Here is a 16,358-nt window from a genome sequence, read left to right as displayed (position 1 = left end):
GTTGTTTTTTTTTTTTTTTTTTTTACTTTCCTCGATTTTCTATTGGCAGGTGAACTCTGCCCTCCACGCCATGGCCTGTCAGATGACCGTTCACCCCGAGGATGCCCACCACCTGAGGAAGGAAGTGCGGAGGCACCAAAGCGAGCTCGATCGGGCCTGGGGTGAGGTCCTCCAGGCACAGAAGGGAAGCGGGGCCCAAAGGCTACTTGTCCAGGACCAGGAAGCCCGGATCTCCCGGTTGACCGAGGAGAGCGCCCGTTATAGGGAGGAGTCCTCGAGGGTGGCTGAGGAAAGGGAGCGGCTTCGTTAGTAGGTTCAAAGTTTGGAGGCCACGCTCCATGAACGGACTTGACCTTTTGATGCTGCTGTAGAGGATGTGGAGGCGGTGGACCCTTGAGGCTTGGGTTGTTCTCTTTTCTTCTGGACTTTGGAGTGCATATTCCCGGGTGGCTGAGCCCGGTTTTCTCTTCTTTTTTCTCTCTCTTAAAATGACTCCTTTTTTTATCTAAGTCACGTAGATAGGTTACCCCAGCTGGTAAAAAGCAAGGTGACTGAAGAATCGTCTCGAATTACGCAAGCTACTTAGAGCACCGAGGTCTTTCGCTAGCTCGGCGTTTTAGCCCTTAGGCTGGGGGAGTGACTTATAGTCCATTCTCCTGGAGTTCGTCCATGCTGAAGAGGCAACCAGGTGCCGAGGTCCTTAGCTCGGCTTTTTGGCCCTTAGGCTGGGGGAGCGACTTATATTCCATTCTCCCGGAGTTCGCCCATGCTGAAGAGGCGACCGAGTGTCGAGGTCCTTAGCTCGGATTTTTGGCCCTTAGGCTGGGGGAGTGACTTGTAGTCCACTCTAGAGTTCGGTAATTACAGATAATATTGTCTTAAGTTGACAATGTTCCCGAGGCACCTGCTTCCCTTCTAGGGTTTCGAGCTCATACGTTCCTTCCCCGAGTACCCGCCTTACTCGGTAGGGTCCTTCCCAATTTGGCCCGAGCTTGCCAACATTGGGCTCAGGTATTATAACTTCACGAAGAACTAGCGTTATAATACCGAGCTACTCTCTGCTGGTAGGCCGTGATCCTAATGTATAAGAGGTCTTGTACCTCGTCCAGTAGATCGAGATTGGTGCATAGCTCATCTTCATTTGTTTCGTCATTGTACACTTCCAGATGTAGCGTGGGAACCTCGATCTCAACTGGGATGACTGCTTTGGTGCCATACGTGAGGTTGAAGGGGGTCTCTCCTGTTGCGGTCTTCACCATGGTTCGATAAGCCCATAGTACGTTGGGTAGCTCGTCCTTCCAGAATCCCTTAGCTTGATCTAGACGTGCCTTCACTCCGCGGAGAATGGCTCTGTTTGTGATCTCCGCTTGGCCGTTCTTTTGAGGGTGCGCCACCGAGGTAAAATTTTGTTGTATTTTCATATCTTTGCACCAGTTATGGAATTTAATGTCCTCGAACTGCTTGCCATTGTCAGAGATGAGTACTCGGGGTAGTCCAAAACGGAAAATTATATTCTTGTAGAAGAAGTTCTGCACATTCTGCGTTGTGATCGTTGCGAGGGGTTCGGCCTCTACCCACTTAGTGAAATAATCAACTGCTACCACTAAGAACCTCCTATGTCCTGTTGCTAGTGGAAATGGTTCGAGTATATCGATCCCCCATTGTGCGAAAGGCCACGGGCTGGTGAGGTATTTTAGGTCGACAACGGGCTGGTGATGAATGTTGGCGTGCTTCTAACATTTGTCGCACTTTCTGACGAACTCGATCGCATCTGCCTTCATCGTTGGCTGGTAGTATCCCTGTTGTAGCGCTTTCTGGGCGAGAGCCCTGCCCCCCAAGTGTCCACCGCACAGACGCTCATGAGGGTCGCGGAGCACGAGCTCGGCCTCGGAAGGTCGCAAGCAGCGTAGGTAAGGGAGTGTGTATGATCTTCGATACAGCCGTTCGTCTATTATGACGTATTTGGCTGCCTGACGCTCTACCCTTCTGGCCGCATTATGACCTGCAAGAGGGTCCCATGCAGCAGGAAGCTCGCGAGTGGATCAATCCAGCTCAGCTCTGCTTGTACAACAGGACCGACCTCCTCTGCCGCCCCGAGAATGCTAGGCTGAGGCAAATTCTCTATGTACACGGTTCTCAAGGTATTATCACTCGTGCTGGCTAACCGGGACAAGGCGTCGGCCTCAGCGTTCTCAGATCTCAGGATTTGCTTAACGAAGTGGGACTGGAAGTTGAGCAGAGCCTCTCTTACTTTGGCTAAGTAAGCGACCATGGTTGGCTCGCGAGCTTTATATTCACCCGTTACTTGGTTGACCACGAGCAGGGAGTCACTGCAGATGACGATGTGCTTGGCTTTCATACCATTTGCTAGAGCCAGCCTGACTATTAGTGCCTCGTACTCCGCTTCATTGTTGGACGCAGCGAACTCAAAGCGTAGCGCGTACTCCAGATTCGCACCGCTTGGCCCGTACATAACTATTCCAGCTCCGCTGCCCTGCTGATTTGATGAGCCATCCACATGAAGGATCCAGGGCACCTCATACCAGTTCGGGTTTAATCTAACTAGGAGAGAAGCCGCGCTGGTTGCTCCCTCGCGGTGCTCAGGCTCGTCCGGCTTGGGAACTTCGGTGCTGAAACTACATTCTACGACAAAGTCAGCTAAGGCTTGGGCCTTGATAGCAGTTCGCGACTTGTACTGGATATCATATTCGCTGAGCTCGATGGCCCACTTCGTCAACCTACCAGACACCTCGGGCTTGACCAAGACTTTCCTTAGAGGCATATTGGTGAGAACAACAATATTATGAGCTTGGAAGTACGGACAAAGCTTCCAAGCTGCAACAACTAGAGCATACGCCAACTTTTCGATCTTTGGGTACCTCATTTCTGCCCCCTACAACACTTTGCTAATATAGTAGATAGGCTGTTGGACCCGATCTACCTCTTTTATTAGTACCGAGCTGACTACCTCGTCACTCGCGAAGAGGTATAGCTCCAAAGTATCTCCGACCTCGATTTGGGTCAAGGTTGGGATGTGGGCGAGGTACTTTTTGAGCTCGTCGAAAGTGAGCTGGCAATCTTCGATCCATTCGAAGCCTTTGCTTTTAATTGCCTTGAAGAAAGGCAGGCAGCGATCTGCCGATCTGGACATGAAGCGGCTTAGAGCAGCTATGCGGCCGTTTAACCTCTGAACCTCCTTCAATTTTCGGGGTGGTCTCGTATCTAAGATTGCCCTAATTTTTTCAGGGTTAGCCTCAATGCCACGTTGGTTGACGATGTAACCTAGGAATTTACCCGATGTGACACTGAAAACGTACTTGTTTGGGTTTAATTTTACGCAAGATTTCAAAGATAGAATGTAAGTCCTTTATTAAATCACTTGAAAACTGAGTTTTGACGAGCATGTCGTCTACATAGCATTCTACTTTCTTGTCGATCAACGGCTCAAACAATTTGTTTACAAGTCTTTGGAATGTTGCCCCGTCGTTTTTTACTCCCAAGGGCATGACCTTGTAGCAGTACATGCCGAGCTCAGTTATGAAGGCTATTTTTTATTCATCAGTAGGGTCCATTTTGATCTAGTTGTAGCCCGAATAGGCGTCTAAGAACCTCAGCAACTCATGCCCTAAGGTCGCGTCCACCAAACGGTCGATCCTGGGGAGTGGGAAGCAGTCCTTCGGGCAGGCCCGATTCAGGTCGGTGTAATCAACGCACATGCGCCATTTACCGTTAGCCTTTTTTACTAGAACGGGGTTGGCCACCCAGCTCGGGTAATGAACTTTCCTGATAAAATCAACTGCAAGGAGCTTCCCGACCTCCTCGTTAACTGCTCTACAACACTCCGGGGCTAGGTTGCGTTTCTTCTAACTAACGGGCCTAACTACATGATCAGTGTTTAGTTTGTGAGTGATGATGCTAGGGTCTATACCGGGCATCTCTGTCGTGGACCATGCAAAAACATCTAAATTTGTAAGTAAAAAATTTACCAGTTGAGATCGCAGAGGCTCCTCGACTGAAGCACCGATCTGAAGTGTTCGAGCTGGGCCCTCCGTTGAAGTTGGCACAGAAACAATCTCTTCCGTAGGTGCAGCTCGCTCTTTGCAATGCCCCGCAGGTCGCTCCTGCTCGAGGTCGTCAGCTGCCTTAGCTTTTCCTTTGAGAACGGCGACGTAGCACTTGTGAGACTCGGGCTGGTCGCCTCGTGCTACCCCAACTCCGAAGTCCGTGGGGAACTTTATCGCCAAATAATAGGTGGAGACCACCGCACATAGAGCATGGGGTGATGGGCCAACCTATTATGGCGTGACCACCAAAAAATTCGTGATTGAGTCTCACTATGCTAGGCCAGGTGCCGACCTCCACAGGTACAATGATTCTCCCCAAGGGCCTGACTTCCTCTCCGCTGAAGCCCACCAGGGGAGTACTTGCGGGCTTGAGGTCGCTCTCTTGGAGCTGAAGCTTGTCGAACGCGGCTTTGAAGTGGATGCCTGTCGAGCTGCCGTAGTCGACGAGGACGCGCCTCACCTCGAAATCATTGATCCTTATCTTCACGACAAGCGTGTCATCGTGAGGGTGGTGGACTCCGCGTGCATCGTCCTCGGTGAAGAAGATCGGCTCCTTTGTCCTTGGACGCTTCAGGGGGTTCTACTCTTCCCTTCCGATCTCACGAGCTAAGGTCCGAGCTGTGGCCGAAGTGCAGCCCGCAACAATTGATCCTCTAGTGATCATATGTATGGTCCCCCGAACTGACCTCTCTTTGGGAGGTGGCCTCTGCGGCTGCTCGCCTTTCCTACTACTAGATTCGGGCGTCCTTGCCTTGCTCTCCCTACCGACATACTTTATTATCATTCTGTACAAAATTTCTTAAATATCTGCGACGGATGAGCTCTTCTATCTCATCGCGGAGGTTCTTACAACTTTCGGTACTATGACCATAACCTTTATGAAAATTACAATACAAATTTTTATTTCTAACACTCGGGTCCCCTCTCAGCCGAGGTGGCCACTTCACGTACGGGGCGTCCTTGATCGCCATGAGAATCTCGGCCCGCTTTGCTGGTGACGAAGTGGGAGGTGAAGACCTGCACGAACTACGCCCAACTTTTTATTGTCCAGGGCGCGAGATTCCTGTACCACGTGCAGGCTACTCCTTTGAAAGCGGTAGAGAAGGCCACGAACATGAAAGACTCGCTTGCCCTTGCCAGGTGCACCTGCGACTAGAAGGCATCCACGTGATCATTTGGGTCAAACGATCCGTCATACTTGTCCAGGGGAGGTAATTTGAAGTCCTTGGGCATTGGGACGGCCAAGAGTTCAGGAGACAGAGTGGATGGTACAGAAAGGAGCGGAGTGGTTTTCACTTCGTCCGAGCTTATCGCTTCTTTCTCTTTGAGTTCAAGCAAGTTGTGTGTCGCAGTTCGGCGGGCTCGGCGACGTCTCCTCTGCTTCTTCGCGGGCTCTGCATTGGTGCTGCTCGCTTCTATGTTGTCAGGAACGGTTCTTGCAGGGAATGGCTCGGACTGCTGATGACGACTATGGATTGGTCCTTGCCTAGAGTCCACGGCCAGGACTTCGAATCAGATCTCAAGGAGCGGGGCCACAAACTCGGAGAGCTGAAGTGACGCGGGTCTAGGAGGTTGGGAGTTCCCCGACCTGACCCATCGCGGAGAGCTGGGTGTGTGGATTCTCCCTCCTGCCACAGGATGAGACTTGGCTCCTAGGAGGATTCTGGGCCTGGGAGGTCTCTCCCCGATGAGAGGGGCATTCATTCTGACAGCGAGGCTTAGTCTGCTGTGGGGTCGGGTGCCGTGGTGGAATCGACGACTGGTTCAGAGGCAACAGGGGGAACTGCAGCTGATATTGTTGCTGGTATACATGGGGTAGAGCTTGCTGCTGGTAGAGCTGAAGTTGTTGGACTTGCTGCACTTGAGCTTGTATGGCTCGCATGCAATGCATCAGATCTTCGAGCTGGTTTGGTCCAGCTAGTTGGGGAAGAGAAGGCTCAGTGAAAGTGGTGCCTACTGCGGAGGGGAGCAGAGCGCTCACTGGTGCCACGATCTGAGGCACATTCAACATCGGGACCCCATCCGCAGAGAGCGGAAGGGTGAATTGTCCGACGCACACTGTAGGGAGTTGAGGTTCAGGGGAAGTGTTCGCGCCTGAGTTGCGTCTAGCATTGCTGGAGGAAGCCATGGATACTGAGATTACAAAACTTGGTGGAAAAAGGCTTTTCAAAGCGTTTCCCACAGACGAAGCCAAATGATGGTGCGCGATCTGGTCACTTCTAGCTGGCTGGGGCTATGCTCCAATCTGGCGTTGGACAAGGTATCTGCAAAGAAGAAGGTGAAGGGTTCCCGGGGAGCTCGCCCAGCGGGAACACTCTGATGCTTAAGTTAGAACTCGGCGGAAAACTGAGAGAGTTGCGAAGAAATAAAGGCTAAGAGTGAAGATGCGCAATTTTCGATTACCTTTTTCCTTGGGGGTTGGTCCCCTTATATATTAATGCCCTGCCAAATTGGGTGTAACTGCCTTTGAATCTCTGCCGCAACTGTTATTTGCCTGGGCTGAGTAGGTGGGTGCAAGTAACCGTCACAGGGTACGGCCCTGTCAGTCGAGAGACATTTTTTTCGGAGCTGGTAGGCACGACGCCGCCTGATGAGAGACGTGGGCGCAATCCTCTAGATTGGCAGGTGCTGCGCCGTCGGACAAGGGACGTGGGAGCAGTCTGACGGGTATGGTCTTGTCAGATAAGAAGCTTCTCGAAACCCTCAGATTTCTCAATAGTGAGCTGCTTGGCAGGGAGCTGCCTCGTAGCGAGCTGTTAGCCTGGGTTTTAGCGAGCTTGTTACGCCGAGTTGTAGCCAGGCTATCATGTTGAGCTGTCACTTATATTGAGTCATGTCCACATGTCTCCTAGTCTGGAAGTTTGTGAAATCACCCTCCATCAGAAAGAGTTCGAACAATACATAGATTTGATTGGGAATCTCCGGCATACCAACCTGGTTCATCTTAGGGTTTAATAAGGCCAATTCGCCATTTAGGGGTAATTTGGTAATGAAAATTGTATCACAATTTTCTTTAACGAATACTAACGGTGCTCCATGAACGTCATGAAAAATTATGATGAATTTAATAGAAATGGTGAAAAGTCATTATGAATTTTAGACAATTTCGCTTATATTTAAGGACAAGATTTGGAGTCAAGGTCAAGCTTATCGTTTTCTGACCCCGTCCGACCCGGGCCCTGAACAGCTTGTTGATATTATTGGTGAAAGATTGTGTTAATAATGTATGAAATGAAGATATAAATGAATATTCGTCAAATGAGATCCGGGCTATTGTTACACGAAGATTCCATTTTAATGATGTCCGTAGAGCACTCCCAAGTCCCGATAAATGAAGATAAAAAAACACATGTGGCGTAATCAATCTCATATTGTCTCGGCTTTTAACGGTAGGGATCTAGTACGAACGAAACGCTTCCAACGTTGTCTCAGCATACGACTGCAACCGCATATTGGGAATATCTCTTTACGATGAGTCCGTTGTTTCGACAATGTTGGGAGCATATCTGAACTCTGTTTATCATCCGGAGCCAAATCCTGGTTGGGGGTTTCGAGTTTATATCTGCACCTTACAACGTCTCACAACACATTCCTGCCGTATATTAGGAATATCTCCCAATGACATCATCGAGACTAATACAATCATTGGGAGATGTTCACAACATATGGCGCGGATGTGCGGTGGGACATTATGAGGCGTAGATGTGAACTCGGGCATTTTAGGTTTCTTTTCTCCTTTTTCTCCTTTCCGGAGTTGGTACCGCACGATTGTCACAAGTGACTAATTTATCGTGCCATCAAGTGCCTTCAATATGCCCAGAGCCTGCCATCCGAGTGTCCAAGTGTGTGTCTTGGGTGGGACATTGCATGATTTGTATGGGGGGATTGTTAATGGCATTTCTGTAATTCTATAGTATGATTTTTCACCTTTTTTATGTTTCTTATTGTCACTCCTCAAAAAGCTTAACGTACTCTTTGAGAGGAGGTAGGTAGTCGAGTGAGTCGAGAGCATGTAAAGTTTAAGCATGAGATCCCCTCGACACTGAATTGTGTGCTTATGCTTGTCATTCATTAATGCAATATAAGTTGCCTTTTGTTTAATTTGTTTGACATCTTTGTTGTATTTTCTTGTGTTGTTGCTTGTTACATAGGCTTATTCATCGCATTCGAATGCCGCACGGGGCCCCAATGACTAGCCCCGTGACAGTTGGTATTAGAGCAGGAGCTCCTACACACACATTGGACCCTGTCTTCCCCCCTACTTCAGCACAATGAAGAGCAATCGTGACATTGCCGATGACATACTACATGGGCTGCATCAAGCCCACGACACCAATGAGGCTCCACTCGACGATCCTACCAAGATGCAAGTCCCAAAGGGCCGCACAACTAAAGTTAGCAAGCGTGACAAATCTGTCGACCAACTAGCTAGCATGGACATGCGTATCCTACGTTGCGAGGCGACAGTGGGAGAAACCCGAGGTTGGGTTGATGAACTCCACCTCAAACTAGAGACTGTTGAGAATGCAGTGGTGGAATTAGAAGGACGTTTCAATGGCGCCTTCAGAGACATGCACACTACCATACAAAATTCGGGAGCAGGGCCTTCCCAAAGTAGCATACAGGGCTTGCTAGACAGATTTCAAGTGCAATTGGACGAGATGACTCTCCTAAAGAGGACGGTGGCCAACTCATCTAGCACTCCCTCCACCCTAGCTTCCATGCACATCAAGATTCGTGAGCCAACACCTTAGTCGGGTGCTCGGGATGCTAGGGAGCTTGACAACTTATTGTGGCAATTGGAGCAATATTTCTCTGCCACTGGCATCATTGACAACCAAACTCAGGTACGTACAACCACTATGTATTTGACTGTTATCACAATGTTATGGTGGTGTAGGTGTTGCCAAGACATTGGACGTGGAACCCCCACCAACGACACCTGGGTTGCATTCAAGCATGAGATCAAGCGTCGATTCTACCTTGAATATGTGGAGTACATGGTGCACCAAAGAATGAAGAATCTCAGACATCAAGAATCACTACATGACTATGTGAAGGAATTTTCGGCTTTGACGCTGGAGATTTTCGACATGTTAGACAAGGATCTCCTATTCAATTTCATTGATGGTCTTAAGTCATAGGCTGAGCTTGAACTTCAACAACGCGGGGTTAAGGACCTCGCCACCGCCATGGCCGTAGCTAAGAAACTTGTTAATTTGAGGGCACCTAAGGAAAAAGAGCAAAAGCCATCCAGCCCACGTACCATGAGTTTGAGTGGGGGAGATCAACAATCAACCTCTACAAAGAAGAAGCCAGTGCACACCGACAAGCCCATCAATCACCAACAAGGGAAGACGCCACAAGCAGCACAAAGCCATCAGGGCCACCGGTACACCAGGAGACCAACTACTCCTCCCGCACCTTGTTACATTTGCAATGGAAAGCACTAGACTAGCGATTGTCCTGTGCAGAAGAAAATCAATGCCCTCATTGCCAAACTCAGTGATGATGAAGAGAGTGATGAGGAGAAAACCATAGTGGCGCCAAGAGTCGACACCCTTCAACTTATAAACGCCATGGTTAAGAAAGAGGCCACATCCAAACGGCCCACCAAAGCCCACAAGGGGCTGAACTATGTGGACATCACCCTCGGCAGGAGGACCTAAGCCTTGGTGGACACTGGGGCCACCCACAACTTCATTTCGTTTGCGGAGCCAAAGCGATTCGGCTTGGCCACCACCAAACAAACAGGGTGGGTCAAGGCTGTCAACTCAGGGGCCAAAGTAGTAGTGGGCATGGCTCGTGGAGTAGAACTCCAAGTTGGGCCATGGAAAGGACCCATCAATCTATCTGTGGTACCTTTGGATGATTTTCAGGTTGTTCTTGGAGTGGAGTTCCTCACGCAGGTGGAAGCAACACTTCTGCCACACATTTGCAGTTTACTTATATTGGATGAGCACTCCCCTTGCATGGTTCTCGTATCATCAGCCCTGCAGATACATGGGAAGCAACTTTCAGCCTTACAGTTGTACCAAGAAACAAGCAACCATGAAGCCTGCGCCGTGCCAACAAGGAAGACCCCCTGTCAATCATCGCACATCAACACTGGAACTGGTTGGGAAGTCATCACCAGGAAGAAATCTCCCCCAAAACCGTTCCGTTTCTAGCGCCAGCACCAACATCAGCATCAACATCAGCTTCAACATCAGCAGAATCCAACTTTGTAGCAGAAGCCGCAAGTGCCTGCAATTGATGGGCCCAAGGGAAGACCCAAGGCCAACTCCAACACCCAGTTTACCTACCATAATGGGAAGAGAGTGCCACCCCAACTCGTTAGGGACCATTCCAACACTCGGCTTTCATCTAACCCATATAGTAACCCTGTGAGGAGAGAACCTTGGGAAACACCCCTCTACATCCAACCCGCTCTTAATCCAAACTCACCTTTTGCACCAATCCTTCCCTTAGCTAGTAGTGCAAGTCAACCTAGGCCTCATTTGACATACCTTCAAGTCGCTAGCCAAGGACTTAATCTAACATATAGCCTTAGATCTCCCCAACGCCTCATGAACATTCAATCCCATCACCTCAGCACTTGCCCAGGCCTTGGAAGAGAAGAAGCCCGTGGAGCCACTGAAGAATCATTCACCAACAGTAGTCTCATGCCACAAGCAGAAGTTGGTCTTTGAGGACGAAGATCGAATTGAGTGGGGGAGACTATCACAAGTGACAAAATTTTCATACCATCAAGTGCCTTCAACACGCCCACAGCCTGCCATCCGAGTGTCCAAGTGTCCAAGTGTATGTCTTGGGTGGGGCATTGCATGATTTTGTACAGGGAGATTGTCAATGACATTTTTATAATTCTATAGTATGATTTTTTACATTTTTTATGTTTTCTATTGCCACTCCCCCAAAAGGTTAATGTACTATTTGATGGGAGGTAGGTAGTTGAGTGAGTCAAGAGCATGTAAAGTTTAAGCATGAGATCCCCTCGACACTGAATTGAATTGTATGATTATGCTTGTCATCCATTAATGCAATAGAAGTTGTATTTTGTCCATCTTTTGCATTTTCTTGTATTGTTGCTTGTTAGTTATTCGTCGCATTCGAGTGTCGCACGGGCCATAACGACTAGCCCCATGACACGACCGCACGATAGGGATAGAGAAAATCTCTTTTTGGTGCAAATTAATCCGACGGATCATAGCCCTGGTCCCACCACATCATACGCGCATCACAAGTGCGGGTATAAAAAAAGTTGGTGGATACTCGTCAAGACTCAAAGTACATACTCCTGAAACGAGAAACCAACCCAACTTCCAAGACAGAGGCCGCAGAGTCTAGTACTCTCTCTCTCTCCTCTCACACACTTTTTAGAACTCACACCTTTCCAGCAAAGGCCACAGTGGCACCGTCCTTTCAGTCTCCCCAGAGAATCCAAGGTTGTTTCTGTCCCTTGCATCTCAACCTTTTCCCACATTCCGGTGGCCGGAGCTCAGAATATCAGCGCGGTAGTCTTTGGAAACTTCCACCGAGCAGAGATCCACTCACAGCAACCAATGAGTACGATTACATTAAATTTTGAAATTTAAACTTTTAACACCCCGGATATCAATCCTTGCCGCCATTATTACAGTTTTTTTTTGCCGTTAACGCCAAGTCTCCTCTCTATAATTCCGTTACCCAGGAGAAAAAAGGCACGTTACAGTCAAACGAACTGTCTCAAGACTCTCAACCACCGCAAAATTTAGAATTAAAAAAAGGGAATTCACTACCTTTTCTTTAATTCCAATTCTGCCCTCCGCTCCTCACGCTCCTGCCTGAAAATCACCTTTTGGCAGTTCAATTTTAGATCAGAATTCAGAAGCAACTAGAGCTAGAGATAAGAGATTCCCTTGTTTTATTTATTGCTGTTGTGACCTAACAGACCTAATTTGCAGAAGCTCTTAACTTTGTCTTAATAAGGGTGTGTTTAGAGTAGAGATTAATCAATCATCGAGAGTAAAAAAGTACCCAAATTTTATTTTGGTCTGGGTTCGGCTCTTAATGGTTTCTAGGGTTCTTTTTTTGATTCTGTACTGTTCAGCTACAGTGGTGTCATTGTAGCCGCAGTGGTCGTACCCGCTACTACTCGGCTCTTAGCTCTTAATGTTTCTTGCTCGGAAACATGGAGGATACAGTTTAGGCCCCAACATGAAATAATTCTTCGCGTTTGCTCTTCTCTGGAGCTAGATTTGTTCTCATTTTAGAATTATTCATTTTCGTTTAGTCATTTTTCTATTTATTCGGAGTTGCTCTTGATCCACATTAGTGGAGTTTGTTTTATTCTCTTCTTGTTCGTCGAGAGACATGTTCATTTCGACTGAAGAAGAGCAGATCTCCTTGCCTTCGGAGAAGGTAAGAGAGTCAATGGAAATGGAATCACCTCCTGGGTCTAACCAGGATTCCTTCGATGGGCTCCCACCGGTTTCTGAGTCGCCAGATTCGCCGCCGGCGTTGGCAGCTTATACGGATGTTAATGTTGTTCCTGAACATGAAAAGAAAACGCTCGAACAGACCATCCTGAATCTTGAAGGTAGTTGATCTTCTTGTGAATCTTAACTGGCTTTTTTTCCTGGTCAAGTTTTGATTCTGATTTGATTCTCTAGGAGAAATCATGGGATTGAAATCGAAGCAGAGGTCTCTGGACAATAAGCGGAGGGAGGCGCTGAACAAGATACTAGACCTGAAAGGTAGTGGGTCTCATTTGGTTAACCACGAGTGTCTTCCCTTCAAACTGAGCTTTACCCAGTCATGGATTTCATTTTACAGGCAGCATTAGAGTATTCTGTCGAGTTCGGCCTTTCCTATCCACCGACAGGAGAAGACTTCAAGAACCCATTTCTTCTGGATCAGAGAGGATCGTGGTTCGGTCGGCTGGAGGTAGGAAGGAATACGCGCTAGATAAAGTTTTCACTCAAGAGTCAAACCAAGGTGAGTACCCAATTCTTTGATTCTTTTACAAGTTGATGCTTTCTGATTTACAGTCTAAGAGACTGAGGACGGAGGCTCTATCCCTTACTGAAAACTTGGTAGAAGATGTTTTCGTCGAGGTTGAACCGATACTCAGATCTGCACTTGATGGGCACAACGTCTGTATTTTGGCATATGGTCAAACTAGCACTGGCAAGACATTTACCATGGTTAGTAACTGTGATGTGAATTGGATCTTTCCGGCCTGTGATCAGTTGAATTTTGCTTGCTCATCATTGTCAACACCGGTGATTTTTAGGAGGGGACCAATGATCAGCTCGGAATTGTTCCACGGGCTCTTGAAGAGCTCTTTTGTCAAGCTTCTCGTGATAGTTCGGCTTCTTTTACTTTCTCAATGAGCATGCTGGAGGTTTACATGGGCAGTCTCAGAGATCTACTTGCCCCAAAGCCATCTGGTCGAGTGTATGACTCTGTTTGTAAATGGTAATCAGATCAACACCCACCCAGAAGACTAGAGTTGTGAACTTGCAGACTATTTGTTGGGTTAATTTTTTTTGCTTTATCTGGTTTAACAGTAATCTCAACATTCAGACGGATCAAAATGGGTCGGTGGAAATTGAAAATCTCACAGATGTCGGTGTCTCTGATTTTGCACAAGCTAGTAGGTGGTACACAAAGGGGAGGCGGGCTCGATCCACATCATGGACAAATGTGAATGAAATGTCTAGCAGATCACATTGGTGGGTTCTGATGCCTCTTCTGAGTTTCTTGATTTCATGGATTAATTTGGATTGGTAATTATATTGTCTCTTTAGTTCTATATATCTAGCTTAACTAGAATTACTATTGGGCGATCTGGGGCTACGGCGGAAGGCAACACAGAAGTGAGCAAATTGTGGATGGTGGACCTTGGAGGAAGTGAGCGGCTATTGAAAACAGGAGCAATTGGGCAGACTCTTGATGAGGGAAAATCCATAAACCTGTCTCTCTCAGCTCTAGGGGACGTTATTGCAGCTTTGAAAAGAAAGCGCAATCACATTCCTTACAGGCAAGTTCTCATTTCTCAATTGGGTTGTTTTCAGGACCACGGCTTTACACATGTGACATTTTGTCCCATTGCTTCCATAGTCACAATGGACCATAAATACCTCACTCCAGCTCCATTTATTCTGAAAAGGCAATCTGTTTTAACTTGGTTAATTTTTCCTTATACACAGAAATAGCAAGCTGACTCAAATTCTCAGAGATTGCCTTGGTAAAGCTCTGCAATTTGATGTTTGTTCCTTTAACTGTATAGATTGTACCAACCTCCTAAGTGCTAATTGCTAAGCTACACCTTTGTTGATTCAGGTGATGGCTCAAAGGCATTGATGCTTGTGCATATAAGCCCATGTGAAGAAGATGTTGCTGAAACAATATGTTCTTTGAATTTTGCGAAGAGGGTGAGAGGGGTAGAGTCCAATAGGGAACTTCCAGAGGTATATCACTTTGCAACTGATAATAGTGATTCTACATGCTATCGTTTTCTTTCTTTTTTGTTTTTTTTTTTTCAATCAGGCATTCTTTTTGTTTTTAGGACTTGAAGAAGCAGCGGGCAAAGAGGATTGCTGAGCTTGGTGAAGAGATGAGAGATGCTGAAGAAGAGTGTCATAAAGTAAGGAACCAACTACAGAGAGCTGAACTTCTCTTACATGAAAACAAGAAGCTTTTCTCAACCACTTATGGACTTCTTGAAGAAGACCAGAAAGAGGCTCTCCTAACCCCCACCAAAGATCATAGAGAAGTCAGAGGAACTCCTCTTACAGATGATAAATTTACTAGAAGAAATGTTTTCCATTCTATGCCTCGGTTCATGACTTCAACAGTTGCCAGTCGCCAAAGGCAAAACTCCATGGAAGGGGAAATTAATAGAAGAGTGAGAACTTCAAGATCTGGGACTAGAAGTACAATATTATTTTCAGCATCTCAGTCACTCAGTTACACAGATCCTCATTTTAAGATGATCCTTCGAAACAGACATAAGAAACCCCGGCATGGAGAACAAAATACTCTACTTGCAGAGAGCCCAAATTGCAATCTGTCGGCCTCGATGGCATCTTCCATACCACGAAACAAGAGGGTCACTACCTCTTATTCTAATTTGAGAGTCACAGTGGGTCACCACAGAAGAAGGATGTCAGATCTGATCTGAGGGAATAAAATTCTTTACCATAGCTTTTTAACATTCTGTAAAATGTGTTTTGTTTTCATGTTTCGGTTAAAGGTTATAAAGTGCTGAGGTCTTGTTTTATTTTCCATTGTATACTGGCAGTTTGTTCAGGCTTTTATGCGATCTGTTAAATATTTGTCTAGTGATCTCATCTGACCACCTGGAACTAGATCTTTACTGTATTCAAAGATTATTTTGGAAACATCTGAGGCTTGAATTTTGTATCTTTGAAATTTCCCTACACTGTTCTACAACCAAATAATTGTGTAAACTGTTTATGTGCTCACTTGGTTCAATCATTTCTGCTGTGTACAATCATCATCATCATCGTCATCATCATTGTCATCATCATATAAATATTATATGGGGTTGGCTACATGAATCCTGTTTTACCACTCCGTTCTGTTTGGTGCCAACATTTAACCAAAACTGTGAATGATCTTCTGATCAATTGCTTTTCGGTGGTTGCTAAAAAAAATCGTTGGAGCTGATTGTTGAAGGGGCAATGACTGATGAAGCTGTGGGTTTTGCAGTCTCCTTTGGAAATTTTTAGATGCTTGCTTGCTTCAGACCACTTGAGGACGTCTTACTTGTATTCACCTGAATTCCCTCTTCCCACATCCTGGTTCAAATGCGTGGAGGTATTTTGATCACCATATCGTAATATTCTACTATGTAAATCATAGAAACAAAGCTCCACAGTATTCCACCAATACGGCAAAGAGAGACATTAATATGTATGCTGTGTCTTCAGTATTCACGGGCTTTAGTTCAGTATATATGATTTTATTTGTTTACTCATCTGAGGCCAACCATGTGATGGTAAAATGCTTGCTCTGCCACCTGCATGATAAGATAACTATAAATTTACTTCTCACTTTCTCAAGTCTGGGCTCTACTTGTCTGTCTTGTTGTGGCCTTGTGGGTGACTGGGTTCTTGAACCAGACCTCTGAAGAAATTCCCCCTTAGGAGTGGAGCCTTTTATCGTGAACCATCCTGATTTTGAATTAATTGGATTATGGAAGAGGAGACCCTTCCGGATAAGCTACCTTTTCTCACTTTTTACAGTGATGACAATGGCGATCATAATATCATATCTGAAGTG

General features: G+C 46.8%; 1 protein-coding gene across 2 annotated transcripts; it reads left to right on the top strand.

The window, feature by feature from the left end:
* Positions 1 to 11,403: 11,403 nt before the first annotated feature.
* LOC104588939 (P-loop containing nucleoside triphosphate hydrolases superfamily protein) lies at positions 11,404 to 15,485 on the top strand. 2 transcript variants are annotated; one of them, XM_010247076.3, is made up of 10 exons: positions 11,404 to 12,645; positions 12,719 to 12,802; positions 12,882 to 13,043; positions 13,149 to 13,252; positions 13,342 to 13,526; positions 13,619 to 13,783; positions 13,873 to 14,091; positions 14,261 to 14,298; positions 14,394 to 14,521; positions 14,620 to 15,485. In XM_010247076.3, the coding sequence occupies exons 1-10, from the start codon at positions 12,420 to 12,422 to the stop codon at positions 15,232 to 15,234; spliced, it is 1,926 nt and encodes a 641-aa protein (XP_010245378.1). In that variant the 5' UTR covers positions 11,404 to 12,419; the 3' UTR covers positions 15,235 to 15,485. The 2 variants fall into 2 exon arrangements, with proteins under 2 accessions (XP_010245378.1, XP_010245377.1); XM_010247075.3 differs by having other exon boundaries at positions 13,146 to 13,252.
* The last annotated feature ends 873 nt before the right edge of the window (positions 15,486 to 16,358 follow it).

This window comes from Nelumbo nucifera, chromosome 3 (assembly GCF_055504915.1).
Source record: "Nelumbo nucifera cultivar China Antique chromosome 3, China Antique-T2T, whole genome shotgun sequence".
NCBI lineage: Eukaryota > Viridiplantae > Streptophyta > Magnoliopsida > Proteales > Nelumbonaceae > Nelumbo > Nelumbo nucifera.
The sequence above is the reverse complement of the archived record's forward strand: the minus strand, read 5'-3'. Positions and strand labels throughout refer to the sequence as shown.